The sequence below is a fragment of the Neoarius graeffei genome, chromosome 18 (genome assembly GCF_027579695.1).
Source record: "Neoarius graeffei isolate fNeoGra1 chromosome 18, fNeoGra1.pri, whole genome shotgun sequence".
In the NCBI taxonomy this organism is placed as follows: Eukaryota; Metazoa; Chordata; class Actinopteri; order Siluriformes; family Ariidae; genus Neoarius; species Neoarius graeffei.
The window spans coordinates 30,330,102-30,357,559 of record NC_083586.1 but is presented as its reverse complement, the minus strand read 5'-3'; the positions used below and the strand labels follow the sequence as shown (position 1 = coordinate 30,357,559).

Sequence of the window (27,458 nt, the reverse complement as noted above, 5' to 3'; positions counted from 1 at the left end):
AGGGGAGAGATATGCGGGAATTACACCAAATTGTCTTTTCAGTGTCTGTCTGTTAAATCTCTCATTTTTGCCTGAGATAAAGAAGCTGCCTAATAATTATGCACACCTTAATATAGGGTGTTAATGACTTTAGGCCATGCCCTTCATTACACAAATACCACCTGAGAGTACTTAAATCCAATTAGCATTCAAGTGTATATAGCTTGGGGTTGGAAAATATGCATACAAGTAATGGTAGGGTCCGAGTACTCACTTGCCTAATTGTGCAGTGTGTGTGTGTGTGTGTGAGCTAGATATATCACTTTCAGTGCTTGTGCACATTTGGTTATCTTGAGCCTATAAATAGTTTTCACATGACGTCACAGAGTCGGGAATTCCCTAGTGGTGGCCATCTTGTGGGTCAAGCTTACCGTACGGGTCACTGAGCACACATTGTAACGCGCGAGTACAAAGTCTTCAAAAGAACCCAAGCAGGCTATTTAAAGCTAGCAATGGTGCACACCTGTTGTATTCACGGCTGTCGTAATAGGTCAGATGATGACGTCAAGTGGAGCTTTTATGGAATTCCCACTGTATGGGAGCACAAAGGCGAGCAAACAAAAACTCAGCATACAAAGGAGAAATCTATGGCTTGCAAGGATTATCAGCCTTCCGAACACAGCAAAGTCTGCTCCGATCATTTTATAAGTGGTAAGTTGTTTAAATAAACAATCAGTTGTGTTTAAGTTTGTTTTTGGAAACCAAAACATCGTGTAAACAATCTCTGGAGAATGCCTAACTGGAACCGCTGAGTGTACGTTTACATTGTAATGTACACTTAATATCGCTCGTTTGTCACGTTTCTATTTGACACTTGTCACTTCACTCACGCAAGGGTCATTTTTGAAAAACGTTTTAGGTCTGTTCTGTATGCAGGGATGCAAACAGCGCGCCTTTTGGCGGATGCCGCCTTTTTCACGGCTGAATCTCGCAGATCCGATTTTTTTTATTTTTTATTTATTTTTTTTTTTAGGGGGGGCGTTGGAGTGTCTGATTATAATTTCAAAGTAAATTCTGTATTAAAATTACTAAAGCAGATCCGTTACAGTCCATGAAACATAGGAAGTATAAGGATGAGAAAAAAAACAGTGAATCGGAAAGCTGCGCACATTTGCGCAGCTTCACGCAAATGTGCGCAGCTTTCCGATGCAAAGTAATATTGCACAGTATTCATAATAGTAGTAAGACTAAATAAAATACACGAGTGTGCCAAGTGATTGAAAAACTGACTATATAACTTTATAAATTCGTCCGAGATAACGTAGCCGGTAATGGCGATGGTCCTTTGTTTGCCCCACAATATGGCGGCTGGAGGGCGTTCCCTGGAATGCTGTGACGTCAGTGAAAACTATCTATTAGCCCACAAACTCTGAAATAAGACATCCAGTCAGTTTCTTTTGTTCTGCTTATTTCAGAAAAGGTGCTTCAACAAGCTGCTCAGATTTGGCTCCATTTTCTATGTCACAAGGAGCTGATGAGCATTATCCCACCCCCTCATAGATCTGCCTTCGCAAATGAATATTCATAAGGAAAGTGCTGCCTGAGGGGTGGGGTGAGCAGTGGCTCATTATCATTTAAAGGAAGAGGCACTCGATCATATCAGCCGATTTGAACAGGGCTGTTTTGGCAGGGTGAGAAGGGAGCTGTGGTGCTTTATCCTTGTGGCATTTTGAACAAAGCATGTCATGGGCATTTCATTAAGACCTCAGGGAACTGTCTCAACTTGTGGAAAATGGATACGTCACCTTTAAAAATACTCCTACACCCATAGAAGTTCCTAGAAGAGTTTGGTGCTCAAATTTACCCTCCTGATGAGTTACCAGGGATTTGCAGACCAAGAAAAATCAGCTGAATAACACTCGATGTTTCTTTCGTCATGTTTAGTAAAAATAAAGATAGCACCTTGCTTTATCTGGCCTCCACTGTGGAAAAACTTTTTGATTACAATTCAAATGCTTTTGTAAAATTGATTGATTTGCATATAAAATAACTACATCATGAAGAATTACCGTATTTTCTGGACTATAGAGCGCACCTGTATATAAGCCACATCCGCTCTATTTTTTAAAAAAAATTTAAAAAAAGATATACAAGCCGCACCGGGCTATAAGCCGCAGATATCTATGTTGAAAAATTAGATATTTACTGCATGTACAGAACGATTTTGTACTGTAAATGTACATGTATGTACCTGAACAGATTCTTTCCGAACAGTGCCTTTTAACACAGCAGCAACTTTGCTGATTAAAACGGAACAGAACCAAGAGTATTTATTTACCTTCATTTCTCCTGTGTTTGAAACCACAAGTCACTTTAATCATCTTCGCTGGATTTGAAAATAATTACCAGTTAGTAATTTGTCGTGCGTGTTCTATCTGCTAAAGATCTGCTAATTCTTCTTTGCATTGATTTTTCGTCTATCTTATTTTTGATTCTACTTCCGGTTAGAGCGCCCCTAGCGGTGGAAGAAAAATCCACAGAATAGCCGCACCTTTGTATAAGCCGCATGGTTCAAAACCTAGGAAAAAAGTAGCGGCTTATAGTCCAGAAAATACGGTAAAGCCCCTCCTTCACAGATGAGTGAAAATATTGAATACAGTTCCTCTTTTTGATTGCTTGGGTTAAAAATGCCAAGTTATGATGACTGAATTGATTATTCACTTAAATATGAATAATATGATACATTTTGGGTATTTGATATGGCGGAATAGGACACAATGGAAAAATGATGAGAATAACGGCGCTGGTAAAAGGACAGCGACTGTACCAGCTGAAGGTTGCGTGAGCAGCGGGACATCACTACCGCACCGGATGGGGTGGGGCAAAATGACTGGCCGTAGATTCTATCAAAAGCTCGATCTAAATTGACAATGGTTGCAAAATATTGGCCAAAAATGTGCAAACACTGCGAAATATGAAAGTAAGATGAAAAAGAAACATTCTATTGCCTTATACTGCAAGACTAAAACAAAATAAAACTGTCAAAACTCACCTTTTCAGTGATAACATCCGAACAGATCACCCACGTAACAGAAAGACCGCAAATGGAAGCACAATCAACTTCTAACTGTTGGAGTGGAAAATTCCATTCTACACATGCAAATTGTTAGTGTGCGTCCTTCCCCGCACACAAATAACACGCTACGGTAAAAAATAGACCACAACTCATTTTATAGCTCAGAAATTCATACAAGACCAGCTACCATCGTAACACATTCTGTAAGAAACATATATATTCTATACCTAACTTTCAGCTTTTGTTTTAAAAAACAAAATCGCAGATTTATAACTGAATTTTTATACGGCGTAGTGATTTTAAGTTCCTACTTTTGGTGAGGTAGTGACCTTGACCCTGAGGCTTTCCGTTTAGATCAAAACATGATCGTATTGGTTTTGGGTCTGCGGAAAATGGAGGTACGATGGTGATCAAATATTTTGCATGATGTTTTATTACGGTTATGATTATTCTGTGAGCGCACCAATCCTTAGGTGGATAAAGTTACGACTTAAAATACAATTAGTGATAACTGTAGAGGCGGCACGGTGGTGTAGTGGTTAGCGCTGTCGCCTCACAGCAAGAAGGTCCGGGTTCGAGCCCCGTGGCTGGCGAGGGCCTTTCTGTGTGGAGTTTGCATGTTCTCCCCGTGTCCGCGTGGGTTTCCTCCGGGTGCTCCGGTTTCCCCCACAGTCCAAAGACATGCAGGTTAGGTTAACTGGTGACTCTAAATTGACCGTAGGTGTGAATGTGAGTGTGAATGGTTGTCTGTGTCTATGTGTCAGCCCTGTGATGACCTGGCGACTTGTCCAGGGTGTACCCCGCCTTTCGCCCGTAGTCAGCTGGGATAGGCTCCAGCTTGCCTGCGACCCTGTAGAACAGGATAAAGCGGCTACAGATAATGAGATGAGATAACTGTAGACTTTTCAGTGGACTACAACCTTAAGGGAACGCGATGTAGTCGACTGTTTATCGTGTCCCAGATCAAGCTGCCATTTTTCCACAAATTTGCAGAATTTTTGCCAAATTCCGAATATTCAATCAAAGATTTAGTTTTATCTGTATTATTTCTTTCATCATTTTATTTCGAATTAAAACCAACATCACCATTCAAAACTGTATAGTTTATTGACTGAGTATATTTAGTGGGGTACCCCCACAGTACCTAGTTTCTGAGACAGACCCATATATGTATGTATATATGTTATCTTCATAATCATTTTTATGTATTATAATTGGTTTCAAGTGTTTCTTACATTTATCTCTTTGGGTTTTAAAAAAAAAAAGTAACTGTCATCATTCTTAACCTTTTTTGGTCTGTTTTCTGATTCCACACAGTAATAAAAGCTAAATTTTTTTTCTTTTTAAGATTTATTTCATTTTTTCTGTATATTCCTATACCAATAGCATGTGTATGACCAGAAGAACATTCGGAGGCGGGTATATGATGCACTAAATGTCCTAATGGCGATGAACATCATCTCCAAAGACAAGAAGGAAATCAAATGGATCGGCTTCCCAACCAATTCTGCTCAGGAGTGTAAGGACCTGGAGGTTAGGAACCAATGCTGTACATGCACATGCATACAACATACTGTACTTAAAGTACAATTCGATGCAAAAAAAAGACATTTTAGGATGAGTCAAAACGTATATGTTGAGCTTTTCATGCTCTGAATAAGATTTAAGTCAACAGCCAATACAAAGATCTTTAGACACGTTAATAAGGCACATTTCAAAGAAATTAGTTACAGCACATTACATCCAAGCTTGCGATCCTTGACTTGCAAGTGACCTCAAAGCAAAATACACACCCGGGTGTCGGCTATGATGGTGGAGATACAAATGCGGGGTCAAGCGACATTCTGTACAAAACATAGTCACGCGTGAGCAACTCTCTTGCTGTGCTGTATATGGTTGTGGTCACAACAGTACTTGCGATCGTGGCATGTTCCGATTTTTTTAGAATTCCGTCCGTGATTCGGAAAGAGGGCGAGGAATCTTAAGGAGACTTGGTACAGAGAGGGGATCAGGACACTTCGTCCAAAGCCTTTTTCATACACACTATCAATTATTTTATATTTCAGGTATTCCTGTGTTCGCGAACGAAGCGCTGCTCTACGCCTAAAGATTTAACATGATCCAGCCGGATTTTAAAAATTAATAACTCTGCCAACGGAGCTCACAGCAAAGCCAAATTTTACAGGCACCTCCCTCTAAGCCTCCCCCTTCGAACGAGCACGGTCTTGGGTCGGTAGGACTGCGCCTCGGACTGGGATACATAGACATGCAAGCGAGTAGCCTGCAATATCCAGGGAGTGAACTCATCCCAGGGTCAGCAAGTGGCATGGGCCGACGTAGTTACACTCTTTAGTGTCGACGCGCACGTACTATGGCACTCATTTGCTTTACAAAAATGTTTTGCTTCAGTCAAATTCCATTGTGAATGCCTCCTTTTTTTTTTTTGAACGAACAAATACCTGAAATATAAACCGAGTGTATGAAAAAGGTATTGGACGAAATGACCTGTATTCGTACTCGATGGTCAGTAGAAGCGTCTTATCTTCAGAAAAGTCTGACTTTTTTTTTTTTTAAGTAATATGGGTCAAAACCACACTTTTTTTTTTTTTTTTTTTAATCGAATCTTCGCGCGGCCATTCAAATCGTGGTAGTACTGAGAAAATTCAGCATTGTTTACAGACATGCTTTCAGTGGCTGTCATCCTGGTTGCTTTGTATCTCCACCATCATGGTGGACACTCATGACGTAGCACATTTCGATCACATGGTTGCAAGTCATCTATAGTAGGAAAAGCTTGCTTTGTTGAAGTTTGTTTTTCCCCTGACTGGAAACCAAGGGGGATGCAAACCTTTGCACACAAGCGTACATCCTGGCCATTGGTTTTAATATGAATGGAATCGGTAGAACATCCTTGGTTTATGCATGCGTGCAATTTTTATCTGTATCCTGTTTTGATTCAGCGTGTTTTTCCTTCACAAAAGGCCGAGCGCCAGAGGCGACTTGAAAGAATCAAGCAGAAACACTCTCAGCTTCAAGAACTTATACTCCAGGTATGCGTGCACATGGGTATAAACATGTTTGTTTAAACCATCAGTCGTGCTGGGCAGTATGACCAAAAATTTGTATCACTGTATTTAAGATTCTGCAGGTATAATTTCATCATGTACTGTATATAATGAAGGCTTTGCTTACTGTAGGATTTGCTTAGCCCCACAAAATGAAGGCTATATATGAAGGAATCAGGGGGACAAGAGTAAGTGTGGGTAATTAATTATTATAAAGTTATAACCGTTACTAAGCAGGGTACACGTGGCTCATAAGGTCCCTTCTCAATATCTTCTGCATAGCACTTCTAGCGGCAAGCAATACAGTGGGGTAAAAAAGTATTTAGTCAGTCACCAATTGTGCAAGTTCTCCCACTTAAAAAGATGAGAGGCCTGTAATTTTCATTATAGGTATACCTCAACTATGAGAGACAGAATGAGAAAAAAAAATCCAGAAAATCACACTGTCTGATTTTTAAAGAATTTATTTGCAAATTATGGTGGAAAATAAGTATTTGGTCAATAACAAAAGTTCATCTCAATACTTTGTTATATACCCTTTGCTGGCAATGACAGAGGTCAAACGTTTTCTGTAAGTCTTCACAAGGTTTCCACACACTGTTGCTGGTATTTTGGCCCATTCCTCCATGCAGATCTCCTCTAGAGCAGTGATGTTTTGGGGCTGTTGCTGGGCAACACGGACTTTCAACTCCCTCCAAAGATTTTCTATGGGGTTGAGATCTGGAGACTGGCTAGGCCACTCCAGGACCTTGAAATGCTTCTTACGAAGCCACTCCTTCGTTGCCCGGGCGGTGTGTTTGGGATCATTGTCATGCTGAAAGACCCAGCCACGTTTCATCTTCAATGCCCTTGCTGATGGAAGGAGGTTTTCACTCAAAATCTCACGATACATGGCCCCATTCATTCTTTCCTTTACACGGATCAGTCGTCCTGGTCCCTTTGCAGAAAACAGCCCCAAAGCATGATGTTTCCACCCCCATGCTTCACAGTAGGTATGGTGTTCTTTGGATGCAACTCAGCATTCTTTCTCTTCCAAACACAAGTTGAGTTTTTACCAAAAAGTTCTATTTTGGTTTCATCTGACCATATGACATTCTCCCAATCCTCTTCTGGATCATCCAAATGCTCTCTAGCAAACTTCAGACGGGCCTGGACATGTACTGGCTTATGCAGGGGGATACGTCTGGCGCTGCAGGATTTGAGTCCCTGGCGGCGTAGTGTGTTACTGATGGTAGCCTTTGTTACTTTGGTCCCAGCTCTCTGCAGGTCATTCACTAGGTCCCCCCGTGTGGTTCTGGGATTTTTGCTCACCGTTCTTGTGATCATTTTGACCCCACGGGGTGAGATCTTGCGTGGAGCCCCAGATCGAGGGAGATTATCAGTGGTCTTGTATGTCTTCCATTTTCTAATAATTGCTCCCACAGTTGATTTCTTCACACCAAGCTGCTTACCTATTGCAGATTCAGTCTTCCCAGCCTGGTGCAGGTCTACAATTTTGTTTCTGGTGTCCTTTGACAGCTCTTTGGTCTTGGCCATAGTGGAGTTTGGAGTGTGACTGTTTGAGGTTGTGGACAGGTGTCTTTTATACTGATAATGAGTTCAAACAGGTGCCATTAATACAGGTAATGAGTGGAGGACAGAGGAGCCTCTTAAAGAAGTTACAGATCTGTGAGAGCCAGAAATCTTGCTTGTTTGTAGGTGACCAAATACTTATTTTACCGAGGAATTTACCAATTAATTCATTAAAAATCCTACAATGTGATTTCCTGGATTCTTTCCCCCCATTCTGTCTCTCATAGTTGAAGTGTACCTAAGATGAAAATTACAGGCCTCTCTCATCTTTTTAAGCGGGAGAACTTGCACAATTGGTGGCTGACTAAATACTTTTTTGCCCCACTGGATATAATTTGCTGACTATTCGAGTGTTTAGCTATGGTATGGTGGTATATAAATTCATCCCGTATGGGGAAATTAAAACCAGTATAGCGCCCAGCACTACCACAAGTTTATTATGGCTCCTCATCTCTCACCCTTTGTACTGAACATCTGGAAAATAAATCTAGCAAATAGCCTTCAAGCGCCTGGTGCAAAGGAATCGTGAGGCAGAGCAGAAGAACCACAGACCTCCTCCCAACACAGTCATCCACCTCCCCTTCATCATAGTGAACACCAGCAAGAAGACCATCATCGACTGCAGCATTTCAAATGACAAGTAAGACTTGTGCTGTCCTCTTCTCCGACTGTCAAAACATTTCTTCAGGCATGCTCAGTGTAAACTTGTCCTCCACAGGTTTGAGTACCTGTTTAACTTTGACAACATGTTTGAGATCCATGACGACATCGAAGTACTAAAACGCATGGGCATGGCGTTTGGGCTCGAGTCGGGCAAATGCACACCAGAAAATCTGAAGATAGCCCGGACCTTCATACCTAAAGCTTTGGAATCCTATGTAACAGGTCAGAACACATACACACACTTCATAAAGTACCAAAACAGGGGTTCTCAACTTCTTTTTCTTCTTCTTCTGGCCAGTGATTTGTATTTGTATTTACACATTTAATACTGATCCTCTTAGATCTGCTTTCATACTTCTATGTACGCGTAAATGTCATCGTACCCAAAAACTAGTGTGCAGAATTTTTGCCGTATCTTTAGATTGCTGAGGGTTTATGAAGGTTAAAAGGGGGTGGGGTGTCGTCACCCTAGTAAATGAGCGTTGCTTAAAAAAAAAAAATACCTGCCAAGTTCATAGGTCACTACTTTTTTTGAACCATCCATGCTACATGCTTGAAATTTACACTATTAAAGCTGTCTAGCTTTTAAAATAGTTGGCCCACAGTTTCACATTTGCCAAGTTACGACTTGCTGAAAATTGTGTAAGAGAATTCTTTCATGCACGCACTTACTCCTCTACGTCCCTTGTGGGACATAAGGCTTCAGTGAGCTCTCTCCATCGCATGCGGTCCTTGGCAGCATGTTGTGCTTGTCCCCATGACAGGTTCATCTTTTGAAGCTCCTGTACCGCAATTCTACGCCAGGTGTTTTTAGGTCTTCCAGGTTTTCTTTTTCCAGGTGGTGTCCATCTTAAGTTTTGCTCCATCCTTAACACATGTCCAAGCCATCTTAAGCGTCTTAACGTAATGTCCTTGGTGATGTTTTGACTGCTGGTTTTCTTGTATAGTTGTTGGTTAGAAATTTTGTTGGGCCAAAAGATCTGGCAGATTTGTCTGAGGCATCTGTTGTGGAAGACCTCAAGTCTCCTCATGTCTGTACTGACGACATGCCAACACTTTGAACCATACAGGAGGACAGACTTTACGTTGCTGTTGTACAGGAGCGTCTTTGTTTTTAGGCTGTATTGTTTGGACCTCCAGATGGATCGGAGTTGGGAGAAGGCACCCAGTGCCTTTCCCGGCCTTGCTCTAATGTCTTTATGGACAGTCCTGTCCTTGCTGATAAGGCTGCCAAGATGCACTATATTGCCAAAAGTATTTGCTCACCCATACAAATTATCGGAATCAGGTGTTCCAATCACTTCCATGGCCGCAGGTGTATAAAATCAAGCACCTAGGCATGCAGGCTGTTTTTACAGTTTGGAGCTGGCCCCTTCCTCTTCCAGCATGACTGTGCACCAGTGCACAAAGCAAGGTCCATGAAGACATGGATGACAGAGTCTGGTGTGGATGAACTTGACTGGTCTGCACAGAGTCCTGACCTCAACCCGATAGAACACCTTTGGGATGAATTAGAGCGGAGACTGAGAGCCAGGCCTTCTCGTCCAACATCAGTGTGTGACCTCACAAATGCGCTTCTGGAAGAATGGTCAAAAATTCCCATAAACACACTCCTAAACCTGTTCTAGCTGCAAAGGGTGGACCAACGTCATATTGAACCCTATGGATTAGGAATGGGATGTCACTTAAGCTCATATGTGAGTCAAGGCAGGTGAGCAAATACTTTTGGCAGTATAATGTAGGTGAAGTCCTCCACAAACTCGAGTGGTGTTCAACTCCGTTCAAAGAGCTTCAACTCTTCTGGGAAGGCTGTCCACAAGGTTTAGGAGTGTGTTTATGGCCATTCTTCCAGAAGCGCATTTGTGAGGTCACACACTGATGATGGACGAGAAGGTCTGGCTCTCAGTCTCCGCTCTAATTCATCCCAAAGGTGTTCTATCGGGTTGAGGTCAGGACTCTGAGGTCATTCACCTGGATGGGTGCTGTGGGGGTGGAGTTTATGCACGTCACTTGGGTTTTGGAGGTGATTATTAAGTCCAACCTGTCTTTCATGCACTGGCGCCCACTATATCTTCACACTGAAGCACATCAGATCTTTTAGATCTTTATTCTTGATATTCATTCAACCACTTGAACTTTTGAGCTAGCCTGGCGCACACTAATCATACCAGACCCTACGCTGTAAATTCAACAGAACCAGGCTACACATACTGGTTTTTGTGCATCAACGTAATTTGATAGGTTACATTGCCGATGCATTCATTTATACAGTGTCTTGCAAAAGTATTCGTTCCCTTGGTGTTTTGTCCTGTTTTGTCGCATTACAAGCTGGAATTAAAATGGATTTTTGGATGGTTAGCACCATTTGATTTACACAACATGCCTACAACTTGAAAGGTGCACATTGTTTTATTGTGTGACAAACAATAATTAAGATTGGGGGGGGGGGGGGGCTAAATCTGGAGTGTGCATAGGTAGTCACCCCCTTAAAGTCAATACTTTGTAGAGCCACCTTTTGCTGCAGTTACAGCTGCAAGTCTCTTGGGGTATGTCTCGATTAGCTTAGCACATCTAGCCACTGGGATTTTTGCCCATTCCTCAAGGCAAAACTGCTCCAACTCCAAGTTCTGCCACAGATTCACAATTGGATTGAGGTCTGGGCTTTGATTAGGCCATTCCAAGACATTTAAACATTTCTCTTTAAACCACTCCAGTGTAGCTTTAGCAGTATGTTTAGAGTCATTGTTCTTCCATGTGGTTGAGGAGTCTGCCACATGCTGCTGTGCAAACTCCAAGTGCGTTTTCTTAAGCAATTACTTTTTTTCTGGTCATTCTTCCATAAAGCCCCGCTCTGTGGGATGTACGGCTTAAAGTGGTCCTATGGACAGATACTCCCATCTCCGCTGTGGATCTTTGCAGCTCCTTCAGTGTTCTCTTTGGTGTCTTTGTTGCATCTCTGATTAATGCCTTCCTTGCCCGGTCTGTGAGTTTTGGTGGGCGGCCTTCTCTTGTCAGGTTTCTAGTGGTGCCATATTCTTTCCATTTTGCTATAATGGATTTAATGGTCTCATCTCATTATCTCTAGCCACTTTATCCTGTTCTACAGGGTCGCAGGCAAGCTGGAGCCTATCCCTGGGATATTCAAAGTGTGGGATATTTTTATAACCCAACCCTGAGCTATACTTCTCCACAACTTTGTCTCTGACCTGTTTGGAGGCTCCTTGGTTTTCATGTTGCTTGCTTAGTAGTGTTGCAGAGTCAGGGTCCTTCCAGAACAGGTTGATTTATACAGACATCATGTGACACTTTGATTGAACACAGGTGGATCTTAATCAACTAACGATGTGACTTATGAAGTGAATTGGTTGGAGCAGCTCTTAATTAGGGGTTTCATACGAAAGGGGGTGAATACCTGTGCACACTCCAGATTTCTGGGGTTTTTTTCCATTTTAATTATTGTTTGTGTCACAATAAAACACCAATGTGCATCTTTAAAGTTGTAGGCATGTTGTGTAAATGAAATGGTGCTAACCCTCCAAAAATCCATTTTAATTCCAGCTTGTAATGCGACAAAACAGGACAAACACCAAGGGGGATGAATACTTTTGCAAGGCACTGTAAACCCACGGTCAATGACTGACTGACCTTACTATCTGTTTTCATCTTGAAAAATTCCAACCAGTTCTGAATCCTCTTCTGTGAATGGTTAAATTTTTGAATGTGCAGCGCTCATTTATTTCCCCACCCACGACGATGCAAGCCAAGGTCTAATCTGTTTCGGTTGGTTTTCCATTATTTTTTTTTTTTTTGGAGGGAGAAAATACTCAGGGCTAGACTCAAAATATTTGGGACTGGAGCCCTGAGTGATTGGGCCCAATGATGCCACTGCTCTTTAATCAAGAGCATGGTTTTTCAATTTGAGAGCAGTATTTATTCATTTCACATTAAGAGTTTGCAATGGCTCTCTGTCTCTCAAATAGCCTCTGCTCCTGTGGAAGTTTGCACTGCTCCTGCTTAAAAAAACAAACCAACCCTGCCCTCCTTCTCAAATAGCCCCTGATCACGCTCAGACTGCTTTGTGTGCTTGCAAATCTTTATCTCTCAGATTTCTGCACTCGCTCTCTCACTTACTTTCTTGTTGGACTTAAGTTAGGAACACAACACCATGAGCATTGTTTCTTTCTTTCTTGTTGTCCAACATCCCATCTCTCAGCTTCAACAAGGTTATGAAACTCCCTGTTATGGTTTGTTCCCAAGACTGACTTTTTCTTGAGAGCAAGTCAATAATTGTCTTCTTCACTGCTTAAACGACGCACTCATTCACTCAGGGCACTACCGACAGTCACAGCATGAAAGGAGCACAAAATAGAACACAACATATTTAAATGTTCATTTTCATGTTGTATCCAGTGTGTCAAGGCCGTAAAGCTGGGCATACACTGTGCGATTTTATTTATTTATTTTTTTTTCAATCGTGGTATTCAGCTGCTGCTCACACTGTACGAGTGAATCGCAGGGGTAAACGGCACACAGCTTACGATTCCTGTTCTCACACTATACGATCCGATGCTCGGATGCGATGCTCGGGATTTCAAACAGGTTTGATTTTCATCCGATCGATCAGGAGGAGGTCGTGAGGTGTTAATTGCTTGTCGTTACCCCATGTATACTACACGATCCGAGACGCACGATTGAGCCAAAACTCGGCCCGATCTCCAAAATAGTCGCACGAGTGAAAATCGTGTCAAAATCGGGCCAAAAATCGCAGAGTGTATGCCCAGCTTAAGGCGTATGGGAATGGATTATTGCCAGCAGTATTGAGCAAGTACTGTATACATATCGTATAAATTGTCTAATGTAACTAATATTTATATTATTCTAATCTCTTTGTTTTTAGAAATGGCACAGGGGGTCTCGAGACTGCCCAGTGAAGGCTATTCTCATACAAACAGGTGAGTTTCTCTCAGAAATAGAAACGCACTGTGGGAACTCTGAGCAGTCCTGCACACAGCTGAGATTAGTTTTAGTAGTCGTCCCTTTTTTTTTTTTTTTTTTTTTTTTTTAACCTCCGAGCTCAAAATGAGATTCCTTGAACACACATCACAAAGGGGTCACAAAGATGATTCAACATGCGTGCAGGTGTAAATACGACCTAAACAATTTGTGGATGTTAAGAACCACTCATCATGAAACCCATGGGCATCCGATGAATAAAAGGAATGACTCGGTACATGGCAGTGACTCATTTAAAAAAAAAAAAAAAAAAAAAAGAATCTTTTGCTGAGTAATGTAAAGCCTCGGTCACAACCGGCTGTACGTGCTCCTACGGCCAGTCTACATGCAAAAAACGCAAGAAACGCACAGAGGGCGCGCGTGTGACGTGCTGATTTTTAGACTGGCCGCAGACCGGCCGCAGAGGTTCTTTGTCATGTCGAACAAACTCTACAGGCGCTTACGTTTTTTTCAGGTTGCAAGACAAACTTACGGCCAACGTGCGTCTTTCTCCACGAACAAAAAAACGCAGCGATTTGGGGAAACGCCAAAAATCGCACGGCCAAAAAACATCGTACGTCCGGTTGTGACCTAGGCTTAAGTACAGCTACAGTATTGTACATATATTGATCCAAATTAAAGTTAAATGTAAAAATCGACAAAGTAGCACTCTGGTATTACAAGCAGACTACAGTCTGTCCAAAGCTTTTGCGCCATGATGAACAGCAGTGTTGAGCCGTATGAGGCCTCGCTAATCATGCTATTAAAGTGACGGACAGTGTAGCTAATCTCAGGCTGAGGCACAGAGCCACTAACCAGCCGACATTACATGAATGCTAAATGAATTTACTCTCAGACTGCTTCAAATGAAGCACGATTTCTTTCCAGATCTTCCACTAAGACAATAAGGTACTAAACCAGTAATGTGAACTCCGAGCCTTTAATGCTGGGTCAGTTCAGTCCGCGTGTGCAGACCCTGCTGGAAAACCACCTTTAGTGTTGATTAGTTAATTTTCTGACAGTAGTGCCAGCTTTAATTGAAATTGCTGGTGTGTGCTGAAGTTCAAATGTTACCTTTTCTGTCATTAGGACTTTTATTTTTTTCGCGGTCCAGTTTCCATCAAATCCTGCGCTCTGATTGGCTGGCGAGCGGGTCCGTATCCCACGATACGGACCCCGGTTATGGGCCTCTGGTGACTCACTCGTTCACAACAAACATAGTAGCTTTTTTTTTTTTTTTGTCAACATTTTTTTTTTTATAAGATTTATTTATAATATCACAAATCTTGTAAATGTTTGCCAGCATTTCTCAGGAGAATAGCATTAATTTTACAGCATGGATAGCGATAACGACAGTCTTCACAGCGAAACGGAGTTTTACTACCCTGAGGAAGAAGAAATAAACATTTCAGGAGAAAGCTAAAAACCTGTAACTAATTGCTGATGCCAAGCAAAACCATGGCTTAATCCTGAATGACTCAATTTTGTATAAATAGGGGACTACATAGGTGGCAAAATGTAGTTTTTTTTTTTTTTTTTTTTCCCTGCCATGGAAGTGCACTTGTATACCGAGGAGGGAGCCATTTGCATTACAGTCGTGAATGAGGATTCAAAATGGCGCCTTGGCTCGACTCGGTTTTCCCTTTCGGGCGCTCTCGTTTTCTGTTAGAATTTGGTAAAGAAAAAATAAATGTTATTTACCAGCTTGAGTTCGGTCCATATGGTGAAATACCGTAACTTCGGCCTTGAATACTGACCTCGCCCCAGAGGGCCTCAGTCAGTACTTTCAAGACCTCGGTCACGGCATTTCACGGTATGGACCTCCCAGCTGGTAAATAACACTTTTTTTTTTTTTTTTTCGCGGTCCAAATCCTGCGCTCTGATTGGCTGGCGAACGGGTCCATATCCTACAATACGGACCTCGGTTACGGACCTCTGGCGACTCGCTCGTTCACAACAACAAACATAGTAGAATTTTTTGTCAACATTTTATTTATTTTTTTTTAAAGATTTATTTATAAGATTATCAAAAATCTTAAATTTTTGCCAGCATTTCTCAGGAGAATAGCATTAATTTTACAGCATGGATAGCGATAACGACAGTCTTCACAGCGAAAGCGAGTTTTACTACCCTGAGGAAGAAGAAATAAAATAAAATATTTCAGGAGAAAGCTAAAAACCTGTAACTGTTGCTAACCCCGAGCAAAAACATGGCTGAATCCTGAATGACTCCTATTTGTATAAATAGGGGACAACATAGGCGGCAAAATGTAGTTTGTTTTTTTTTTTCCTGCCATGGAAGTGCACTTGTATACCGAGGAGGAAGCAATTTGCATTACAGCCGTGAATGAGGATTCAAAATGGCGACTCGGCTCGGTTTTCCCTTTCGGGCGCTCTCGTTTTCTGTTAGAATTTGGTAAAGAAAAAAATAAAAATATTATTTACCAGCTTAAGTTCGGTCCGTATGGTGAAATACCGTGACCTCGGCCTTGAATACTGACCTTGACCCAGAGGGCCTCGGTCAGTACTTTCAAGACCTCGGTCACGGTATTTCACCATACGGACCTCCCAGCTGGTAAATAACATGTATGTATGCTAGATGCTTGTAGCATAATCTTAGTTTAATAATAATTATTGATCAGATTTTTTTTAAAAAAGCTATTATAAGTGTTAAAAGAAACCAACTTGTCTCATGGACATTGCACATTAAATATAGGGTATTTCAAAAAATTTGATATTATCCGAGATGTAAATATCCCAGAAATTATATAGTCAAGGCATATGAAACTGAACAGGCTTAATGTTGACCGATTATAAGATTTATTCTTCAAAATTTGAATATGAGATTCAAAAGTATGTGGATTCCAGGAACGATTTCACAAACTTGTTAATATTCACGAACCCGTGTGGTCGTCTAGATACTTTTTGCCCTGCTGCACAGACGGCCTTCCTCTTTGAACTTTTTGTGCCGTGTCCAAATCTGCATTGCAATTGGTGCATTTTTAGAGAATTCTCATAAATGTACGCTATACAGTCTTGTTCGACGGTGTTCGAGCGTACTCTAACACACACAACGCCTTGTCTTTCCCAGTGAATGGCATTTCTCTACCTAAAAACATAAAATTTTGACCCGTTTCCACACATGCTGTTAAAATTTGAGGTCGATTGAACGAGAATTGGCAAAGTTATTAGATTGGGTAATATAAAATTTTTTGAAACACCCTGTATATCTACAGTGGAGTACCGTTATAATACAGATCTCGAGTACATGAAAACTGTAACGCGGTCAGCTCATGCAGGCCTTTAAATTACGTGAAACCTGCGACGGATGACGTCATAGGCGCCCAAATTAAGGTGATGCGCCCAAAATATGCTACCAAAAGTTAAAAAAAAAAAATGTTGATTTAAATAAACTTGGCTGCATAAAACCCAGTGTCTTGACTTTCTTCTTTAAAAACACAGAAATTAGCGAGAATTAGCATGCGTTTCTCATAATTGACGCAAAATCTGCACCATTCCCACACTGTTCTGGGTTTGTCGAACTCACCGTAAGCCTCGCACAGAGCACGAATTCTCCAACAGCAATCGGCACGCCATGATTTCGTGGAGGAACAAGACTCGCGTACCAATGACTAGAGCCGTATTTCCACGTTCGGTAAATCTTTTTATATTGTTTTATGGTGGTTGGCAAACAGCTTTTAGGTGCATTACCGCCACCTTCTGGACTGGAGTGTGAACTGGAACGTTTCACACCCTATTGTGCTAAATTCTAATAATTCCTGTATCATTTAAAAACCTAAAAAAGCCCTATATCCTACATTATCTAACCTCAAGTGCAATATCGCTCTTATACCTAGTGTCGTATGATTGAATAAAAGAGAGCTATTCAGGACACAGCTGTGTGTATTTCAGATACAGCTTGCATCTTAAATCCACACAGTTGTGCAAGTCTGGGTGGAATCAGTGACTTGGAGCTTAGTCCTCTTGTTGATAGGCCAGTGTCTAAGACTTTCATTTAAACCAAGATCTTTTACCCGACTACATGCTGTGAATTGCACGGCCGATTCTTGTGATGGGACTGAAAAACCTTTTGTGTCGCGGGTCTGCTACAGGTTCGTTTCTTTGATGGCAACCGTGCAGAACCTGCTTTTTCATTCCCAGGCTCCTTTCCTCCAGGCTCTCCTCAGGCCCCAACACAGCTTTTAAATACTAACTAACTGTATTCTAATTATTTTTGTCATGTACATCAAGAGGGATTAATGCTGTAGACATTTTGCAATAAAGGTAAAAATAACGTTCATAGATTTCTTTATTCATAACTTCGTAGCTAAAAAAGCAGCAGCAGGTTTAAACACAGAGCGCTGGGAAAACAGCACTTTGCGCGTACAGAAAAGCCCAAATTACCCTGCATCACGAAGCCCAAATTCAGAAATACAGCATGTAGCCCAGATTATGTAATTGAAAGGCCTGTCATGGCTCCCAAAAATTTAAATTTAGCTTTGCGCAGCTGCCTTCATTCAAGAACTCAACAGTCTCCGACTCGGAAGAAGTGTTGCCTGAAAATGTGCCAAGATACTTTGAGTGTCATGATACTTCTGCAGCGAACGTCATGCATCTACAAAACGTGTTTCGTTTCATCCGACTGCAGGCCCATACGAGATTTCAACAAATGAAAGATGCGGAGTTTTTCAGTAAAACCACATTCAGTAAAATGTGCTGTTATGCACTATGCGTGACCTGTGCTTGTTGCACAATAATCATTGTTCTATTCTTTGAAGACTTCTCGTTTACTCATTACATGCAGTTAATTATTACACGATTGTCCATATTCTTCTCACTGCTGTTGTAATTTTATAATAACTTGTAATTAACTTGACACTGCTACTACGCTGTATAGAATTGTACTTCCTGTTGTTCAGAGCAGGCCAAAACGTGTATTTTTAATACCTTGCAATGCAAGCATATGATGTCCCTATAGGGTAAAAAAAGCACGAGTTTTGTAAAGAATTAATGTATTTTATATATGCATATACATGTAAAGAAAATTAGTTTAAATAGCATACATAAGCATCTGTTGCTGTAATCTGGGACAGGTGCATGTAATCAAAGTGCAGGCGCGAATGCACACGGATGTGACGGGCAGCAAAATATTTTATTACGTTTGTAAATAATATTGGCTGCCGTTGAGTGGTATATCAGCTATATTCCATTCAGCTAACGTGATATTGAAAAGTCGAAGACGAGTTCAGTATCATGTTAGCTGAATGGAATATATCTGATTATTATTATGAGTAGCACGCTGTGTGAGCACAATCGCTATTAGGCGCGTTAAAATGTAAATAACTTTTCTAGAATTTCACCAAAACTCATTGAATTTTCAGCATTGTAAGAGAACTCCCTAAAGTATTATTCAGCAAAACCCCAGAATGATGGCACAAATCTAGAATTTTTAACAGAATTTTAGTTCTTAAAATTTAACATAATTATGGACATCACGCGTAACATTTACACCCGTGAAAAATCACTTTGAATGCTGTTTTGAAAGTTTTGATCAAATATTCTCTATAATAAAAAATCACTTAAATATTATAAAGTCTTTTAATGTATCAAAAAATAATTTTGATAAAGCAAGGAAATTCGGAAGAAAATGTGTTTTTTCTTTTGCTTGCTGTGCGTGTCACGCTACCAAAATCTAACTAACCCCTTCACGAACAATTCCAACTTTCATGGAGTTGTAGCGTGAATAAACCTTTCAAAAAAATATATAATACTTCTCACCCAGTAAATTAGAATCCTGGTGATTTATATCCTCGTAGCTTCAGTAGATCTAGAGATTTAGTCGATTTAGTAAATCCCAAACGCTGTGAAACACGCCAGCCATCTATGGTGAGAAGTGCTGCTGTAGTTGAGAAACTCTCATTTCTCCCGCTTCCAACTAACTCCGTGACCCAGACCAAAATAACAATGTCACGCTCATCACTTAAGGATGATTTATGCCAAGTTTCACGGAAAAATATAGCAAAATAAACTTGCTAGAAGCATTTTTCAAAATCCCAAACATGAAACATTTCTTGTAGGGTTTCAGGTTACAAATTTAGAGAATGGAGAAATTGCAGCGCAAAAGTTTGCCACTAAACTCGCGAAAATACTCCATCCTAGCGAGTTTCACAACCGAACTAGGCTACGTGACAGTCCGTGACCACCCAGGAATGTTCTAGAAGGTACGCTTCTAGGCACGTGCGATCGAGAAAGACGCCACGTGAAGGTAGTAAAGGTAGTATTTCCACTCTTATGACGTTTTTGCTTGTTTTAGCGCGATAAACAATGCATTATGGGTAATCATTAAAATGCTGATTTCAAGGTTAAAATGGGTAAAAACAACTAATTTATATAGATATTGTAAAAATTGTGCCTAATAGTTATTTCAGTACATAAAATCAAAACCTGAATTTTTAATTTTTTTCCCTACGTTACACCATTGTGCATCTATAGCATGCTACTCATCCCATTATAATATATTCCTTTTGGGTGTTCAACGCCTCTCTGTCTTTCAAAATTCTCTCAAAATCTTCTGTATTTAACGAAGCAAACCTGGCAATCATGTTTGTTTCCAAATTCACAGTCGCTCGCTAGCACGGAAGTTTTACGTCTCTGAAGTGTGACATGTTTTGACAACGCTGCAGTATTGTAAACCATATTCACTGCTCATCATCCCTTGCCCAAATGAAGTTTGTGTACATATCAAGCAACATGTGAACTTGGTGCCTTTTGCCATTTTGGATTTTTGAAGAAAAGTATTTTTCATATTTTTACATTAAAAAAAATAGATTTTGACTCAGTTTCTAAGAGCAACGTTCGTTTCCGGAGCATATATCCAAAACTATTCATGATACGGATTTGAAACTTGGTATACACGCTAACAAGGTGATGTAGATTAGAGCCCTGCACTCCCGCGGGAGTCCCGCGGGACCCGACGCAAAGCAGTGCGGTGCGGGACAAATTTTGAAAGCTCATTGCGGGCGGGAGGGGGAGTGCACAATGCGGGCGGGAGAGATGATAAGCTGCAGTCCCACTAACTAAAAACGTGTTTAAAATAAAATTTATTAATTTGTCTATCATAATTTGTGCTGGATATTTTATTTTGCATTAATAACATTTTAAGTTGCCTAAATTTGCAGATGTGGTCTAGTCTCACGTATGTTTCCGATTCCTTTCCGCACATGTTTTTTCAGAGGGGACACACACACACACACACACACACACACACACATTTTTTTCTTATTCCTTTTTATTTTCATTTCCTGTGTGTGTGTGTGTGTGTGTGTGTGTGTGTGTGTGAGAGAGAGAGAGAAAGAGAGAGAGAGAGAGAGAATAGCCTCAGTGTAGTATGACACACTGGCCAAATGCTGTCAGGGTTTTGCCCCAAGACTGATTCTCACCTTTTGGATTTGTTTCACACGCACAACATGCGGACAGATGGAGAAAGATTGAGAGAGAGATAGACAGACATACAGATAGATAGATGTACATGTAAAGCCTCAGCTGCACATGCCGCCTGGCAACGCGCACCCTCGCTACGTGCGCTAGGTGAAGGATCGGTCAGTGGAGAGCTCAGCTAAGCTCAGTATGTTTAATTCCCCAAGCCAATGACAAGAACTTTCATAAGAAATAACGCGAACGTCTGCATCATGCGGGATTTGCGGGCGGGAGCGGGACAAGATATGGCAGGCGCAGGCGGGAGCGGGACTGAAAATCATAATTCTTTGCGGGAGCGGGACTGAAAATTCTGTCCCACGCAGACCTCTAATGTAGATGTGACTTTTCATACTAAGAGATTTGAGAAATTTTAAACTTTTCATGTTTCCATGGAAACAATTTCAGACTTAGTCTCTCAGGTTAGTCTTAGGGTTAGGTTTTGTTTCCGGAGCAGAACTTGAAAACTGAGTGGTATGGTCTTGAAAGTTGGTATATGTGTTGATTGAGTAATGTATATGTGCCATTTGATACTAAGAAACGTGAGAAGTTTTCATTTTTAGCTCCCCTGGACCAAAGGTCCGCTGGGTTTACGCCATGGGCTGCTGAGGTCAGTGTAAAGAGGGTAGGGTTGGGTTACTGCAGCAGAACTTGAAAAATGTGACAAATAATATCTTGAAACTTGGTATATAGTTGGTGTATAGGGCAGGGGATATAGATGACTATCTTCTTGTTCTCCATTGTGTAGAGTGACATGGTACACGTAGGATAAGTGATATGCTAACAATATTGCATGCTATCAAACCAAATGAATGAAACCTGCTAGAAGGGAATAAAATACATGTTTTTATTCCATGGAAAAAGTGTCCTGGATGTATAATAATTGTTACATTGACAGTCAACAATTTAAAAAAAATAAAATTATCAGCATGGTAAAAACAATAGTTTTTGCAATTTCTTTGTCGAATATCTTCAGGGGACTGGTTTATCTAAAAAACAAAGTTCAGAGAATATTTTCTACTCAATCCATGGCAGATTTTCCATACCGCTAGAACACGGAATCATTCATAACACGGTTGGAATCTTTGGATCCCAACTACCATGTTAGAACAGCACTCTACTGTATAGGCAGATAAAAAGTATGTTGTGATGTCCATTAACAAGCATCACGCCACCCTGTCACTGATTTGATTACTTTCCTATAACAGAATGCCTCATTGTGTTTTTTTTTTGTTTGTTTTTTTTTTAAAAAGATATATATATATTCTTTCCTCATCTTTTTACAGTGATCACAGAGCTGTTGCGACTGTGGCCTCCAGTTCCAACAGCTCATACCACGGCAGCTCTCGTGACACTCCGGCATCCTTCCTGGAAGACGAGGATGAGGACGAAGATGAGGACGATGAGGACTTTGATGAAGACGATGATGAAGACTAACTCGTTTGCTCTGCCTTTCCCTTTGTCAGTACCACCTACAGCATGGTGGTGTGGATGGAGTGACATGTTTGTTCTAATGCCTCTGAAAATCTGCATATGGTTGTATGTTCTAGCAACCCTCCAGTCTGCTGAGCAAAGTGCAGCTGCCTTGTAAAGGACCCCAGTGGTGCTTTGAAAATAGGTGTTTTTAGTATTGTTTTGGTTTTTTCCCCCTTAAAGGAACAGTCCACCGTACTTCCATAATGAAATATGCTCTTATCTGAATTGAGACGAGCTGCTCCGTACCTGTCCGAGCTTTGCGCGACCTCCCAGTCAGTCAGACGCGCTGTCACTCCTGTTAGCAATGTAGCTAGGCTCAGCATGGCCAACGGTATTTTTTGGGGCTGTAGTTAGATGCGACCAAACTCTTCCGCGTTTTTCCTGTTTACATAGGTTTATATGACCAGTGATATGAAACAAGTTCAGTTACACAAATTGAAACGTAGCGATTTTCTATGCTATGGAAAGTGCGCACTATAATGACAGGCGTACTAACACCTTCTGCGCGCTTCGGCAGCGCATTGATACTGTTAGGGTTCACCTAACAGTATCAAACTTCACTCCTGAGTGCAGGTATCAATGCGCTGTCGAAGCGTGCAGAAGGTGTTAGTACGCCTGTCGTTATAGTGCGGACTTTCCATAGCATAGAAAATCGCTACGTTTCAATTTGTGTAACTGAACTTGTTTCATATCACTGGTCATATAAACCTATGTAAACAGGAAAAACGCGGAAGAGTTTGGTCGCATCTAACTACAGCCCCAAAAAATACCGTTGGCCATACTGAGCCTAGCTACATTGCTAACAGGAGTGACAGCGCGTCTGACTGCGTCTGACTGACTGGGAGGTCGCGCAAAGCTCGGACAGGTACGGAGCAGCTCGTCTCAATTCAGATAAGAGCATATTTCATTCTGGAAGTACGGTGGACTGTTCCTTTAAACCCCACCCCTGAGCGTGCACAGTTTTTTGTTAAAACGCTTTTTTTTTTTTTCTGCATTCTGTTGGAAGTTGAGATCTAATCCTCATGTGTTCCTCTGTTTGTAGTTTATCCACTGAAACTATCAATTTAAAGTCGGTCACTTTTTTTTTTTTTTCCTGTCCAAAGAGTCATAACATGAATTGTACTGTGCTCCGAGTGATCGGATAACCATTTTCTTAACCTTTAGCTTGATGTGTCAGATTTAAAAAAAAAAAAAAAAAACTGTTTCCTTACAACTTTTCATATAGGCAACTATTTTTCTTACCTTAGGTGGTTTTTTGGAAGATTGAACACTTTCCCTCCCACCAAGTAATTCCAAAAACGTGTCTAGTTAAGAAATGAATATAAAATTTCCGCAGGTGTTCATTTTTATGTAAATTGTTTTTTACAACTATTTTTTTAAAGCACAAGTATCCTACAGATAATATACATTTTATATGGGTTTATATGGATGTGGGGTGGTTCTATAGTTCTGCGTGTCGAAGCTTATTTCAGGAAGGGCTAAGAAAAAGCATAAGGTATTTGTAATCTTTTATTCATATTTTTATTTTAAGACTTGCTGTATGTTGATGATTAACCTCCCTTTTTTTATTTTATTTTTTTTTTTAAATTAAGAAAATACACTTCGGACAAGTAAATACAGCTAGATTAAAAAAAATCCTTCAAGATTGTCTCTAATACAAAGGTTGATTTGTAAAGCAAGTTTTTTTTGTGTGTGTTATTGATTCATACTGGAATGACATGGAAAATAAAATTTAAAAAGGCACAAATGTAATCTTGAACATGGCTAACTCAAAGCGTTTAAATGGAAGGTCACTTTTCCTTCATAGGGATCGTAGAAGTTCTGATAAGCAATGTTGTTGGCCGTCACCCTGCACTGGATCACCGCATGCCTCTGGTTAATGAGATGAAATTTCACCCCCACCAAAGGATTCACATAGGTTGGCTGAAAAAGAATATAGCACAAGTTCATTGAGACGTGATGTTTAGAGATACCGGTATCTCTGTGAAGGTAGAAGGTGCTGTACCTGGGCCAGATTGCCGTAGTATGGGAAGTACGAGAGGTCAAACGTTGCATTAACAGGGTAGTACGTATAGTCAAGAACATTATCGTGACCTTCCTGTAAACGGAGACACACTTCGCATTAGGCTTATCAGTGATATCAGTGTTTGACGTCCATTGACTACTATGGTCCACACTCACCAGCACGGTGCAGTTGACATATGGCGCATTTCCTGTTCCGTTGTTCGGCAGGAAATTGATGATCTGAGAACAACAATGAGTGAGTACTCATTCACTGTAAACCAGCATTTGGATTATTTCTCTACAACCCTACCATACCCTGTTCATCTTGATGATTATACATGGCTGGGCGGAGTTGTAACCAAATGTAGGGTCATCGATGCCAGAACAGTTACCCAGCATGGTTTGGTAGAAAGGACAGGACCACTTGGTATGTTTTGGAGCACTGAATTCATGTTGGAAGAAATACTTGCCAGTAGTACAGTTGTAATAATTGCACTCTTTCTGTGTGGTATCGTTGTATGCTGAATTAAAAAAAAATGGAGTGGGGAGATCATTAGGTCATATTCACTTTTGCAATTTGTATATGAAGAGTAGATGCATCCTGTTCTACAGGGTCGCAGGCAAGCTGGAGCCTATCCCAGCTGACTACGGGTGGCTAGAGATAATGAGATGAGATGATGAGTAAATACATACGTTTAAGGAAGTTCTGAAGAATTTCTGACTTCTTCATCCAGTTGTTCTTATCAGACATGTTGTAGCTTATCTCTACGGTTTCATCGTTATATGTGTCCGGCCAAACCATTACACCTATAAGATAGCATGAGACAATATCAGCCTGAAAGCACAGTGGATGTTGTATCTTGTCTCCACATCCTTTTTTGTTTGTTTTTTTTGTTCAGTATGTGTTACAATGAAAAAGATCTTTAAGGAGTTGTTAACCTGGCGATTTTAATCGATCCTGGTAATCTGGCGTATACGGGTTCAGTGTGTACATGAGGACGTAGATGGCCAGGGAAAACAGTGCTGTCATCACCACATAGAATGCTGCGTAGTACAGGCTGATGTACACTGAAAGAGTTACATGCATTATTCTTTTTTTTTTTAAATGCAAGCATGAAAGTCTATTGTGACCTTATTGTGTTGGTTTTTAATTAGTAAGAAATCACCAAGCAGCATGAAACGCAAGTTCTTGATGTCCATCTGTAAATAATTGCTCATCTCCGTCGTAAGTCAGCAATACTCGCTTCAATGCTGTGACTACTTTTTGACCAAAAAAAAAGCCATAATTCACTTAAGTGTTCATAAAGTCATAAGAGGGTCATGGGTTGTGTCTTTTTACTAATTGAACTTTGAAAAATGCACAGAACTTGAGCTAAATGAGCAAAAGAAGGAATTTAGCAAGACGATCCTGGTACAGCTGGATAAAAATTCATTTTTAAAAAATGACCTGAGGTGAATAGTAACAATACACTGGGTTTTAAGTATCTTTGGTTTACTTGAGCTTTTCTTTGATCAAATAATTTTGAATAGATTACAAAAGGAAAATCTCTCGTTCTTTCTCTCTACTTTGCACATCATTACATTAATCTATAATCAGAAATGTGTAATAACGTAAGGTGAGGGTCTCCCCCCAGTTCTGATTACTACAAGGAGATCAAGGATCTAAATTCGTCGCAAATTTAAACTTTAATAGATGTGACCGCACGAATGAAACTTGATGCCCATTCTTGTAATCTATCTACTGCTATATATTTGAAGCACAAGTTGTATGGTGACCGCTAGCTATTAATATTCAACTAGCTTGTATCATGTTTGCTTTACGCAAAACGCATTTAGTCGGCTACTGTTAGCTAAGGTGTTTTCAATTTCCTTGGGGAAAGGGGTGTCTGTTTACCATCAGAATTGAGGTAGACATCTTTTCGTACCTTTCATACTTGTCGTAAATTCAAGTGCTTTAGGTTTATTTTCCGCTTTAACTCGAGTGAGGAATTCAAAGCTGTTCAACTCTTACCAGAATGTTTATTTAGATGATTAATTGCAATTTTACTTGAGTAAAGAATTTGCTGTACTTACCCCATCTTGCTGGTGTTCTGCCCATAAATTTCCCTTCATCAGAATTCCAAACAAAATGGCCAAAGTCTTGACACCTTTGGCCACAGGTTCTTTTTTCCTTCAGAGTAGCCATTGGTCTTCACTAGTTTTGCAGAAAAATCTTACCAAACTGTTGGTTTTTCCAAATTAATTTAAAAGCCGTCCCCTTTCACTTGGACTACCTGTTTTTGGGTATTTCTTTTAATTTCTTTGTGTGGGCACAACGGTAGTGCACCTATCACATGTCTTTTTATATATGGTGATAACACACAATTAACATGCAGAACTCTGGGCAGGACTAACCACTCACAGGTACCCTCATTCACCCAGTAATGGAAATCTGCAGAGATTCGTTGTGGTCACCTTGAAACCTTGGATAAGGCCATAAGATCTCAGTTTGAGTAAGATCTTGGTACCTTATCAAAGAGTAGAACCCAGCATAATTCAGAGATAAACTGTTTGGTGTTCGTTAACATTGACCACTGGAAGCAAATGCCAAGGTTTTTTCAGTGAGTGTTATTCACTTGAACACTTTTTAGCACAGTATTTGGCTTAAGATTGATCAAAGCTTAGTTACAAGAGAGTTCATAGCTCCTAAGATAATCTTCTCCAGGGGTCAAGTGTGCCTCATAAAGGCCAGATATTGTTATGAAGTAATGTCATAAAGCAAGGCATTTTGCTGTCTGTTTTTAAGTATTAGTGATTTTGATTTTACCCATATTTTCTGTTTGAAAGTTGAGTGCTCAAGGGTTAACATGGGGAAGGTATTATGGAGTTAGGAGATAAAGGCTTTATGAAAGCTGATGAGACAGGCATATCTGGGTGCATGAGTGTCTGTGCCATAGGGCTTAGTCTTTCATGCTACTGTCTGGCCAAAGCCCCAAGCTGGATTCTGCAGACACTTTCTCTGCCTGAATCCTTCAAGGTACAATTTCTCCAGGATCCTGAGTCCCCTGGATTTTGATGTCTGGTTATCCAATCGACTTCCCTTTGCCTCCTTTATTGGCACACAGTCTATTTGGAGAGAAGCACTGAGTGCCAATGCTCAAGGACTGAACCAGAATAGT

General features: G+C 40.6%; 2 protein-coding genes across 2 annotated transcripts in view; one reads left to right on the top strand and one right to left on the bottom strand.

Annotated features, from left to right (window-relative positions):
* Window positions 1–22,497, top strand: part of tfdp1b (transcription factor Dp-1, b) — a 106,206-nt gene extending 83,709 nt beyond the window's left edge. The window contains exons 7-12 of the mRNA XM_060898665.1: window positions 4,442–4,588; window positions 6,037–6,105; window positions 8,184–8,332; window positions 8,411–8,577; window positions 13,253–13,307; window positions 22,107–22,497. Coding sequence (XP_060754648.1) covers window positions 4,442–4,588; window positions 6,037–6,105; window positions 8,184–8,332; window positions 8,411–8,577; window positions 13,253–13,307; window positions 22,107–22,257 — 738 coding nt within the window. The 3' untranslated portion in view covers window positions 22,258–22,497. The remainder of the gene's footprint in view (window positions 1–4,441; window positions 4,589–6,036; window positions 6,106–8,183; window positions 8,333–8,410; window positions 8,578–13,252; window positions 13,308–22,106) is intronic.
* A 1,563-nt stretch (window positions 22,498–24,060) lies between these two features.
* LOC132865756 (potassium-transporting ATPase subunit beta-like) lies at window positions 24,061–25,387 on the bottom strand. Its single transcript, XM_060898274.1, has 6 exons — window positions 25,240–25,387; window positions 24,994–25,107; window positions 24,616–24,821; window positions 24,478–24,540; window positions 24,302–24,394; window positions 24,061–24,219 (listed from the first exon to the last, which is right to left on the bottom strand). Exons 1-6 carry the CDS (start codon window positions 25,385–25,387, stop codon window positions 24,061–24,063), a joined length of 783 nt encoding a protein of 260 aa, XP_060754257.1.
* Between the last annotated feature and the right edge of the window lie 2,071 nt (window positions 25,388–27,458).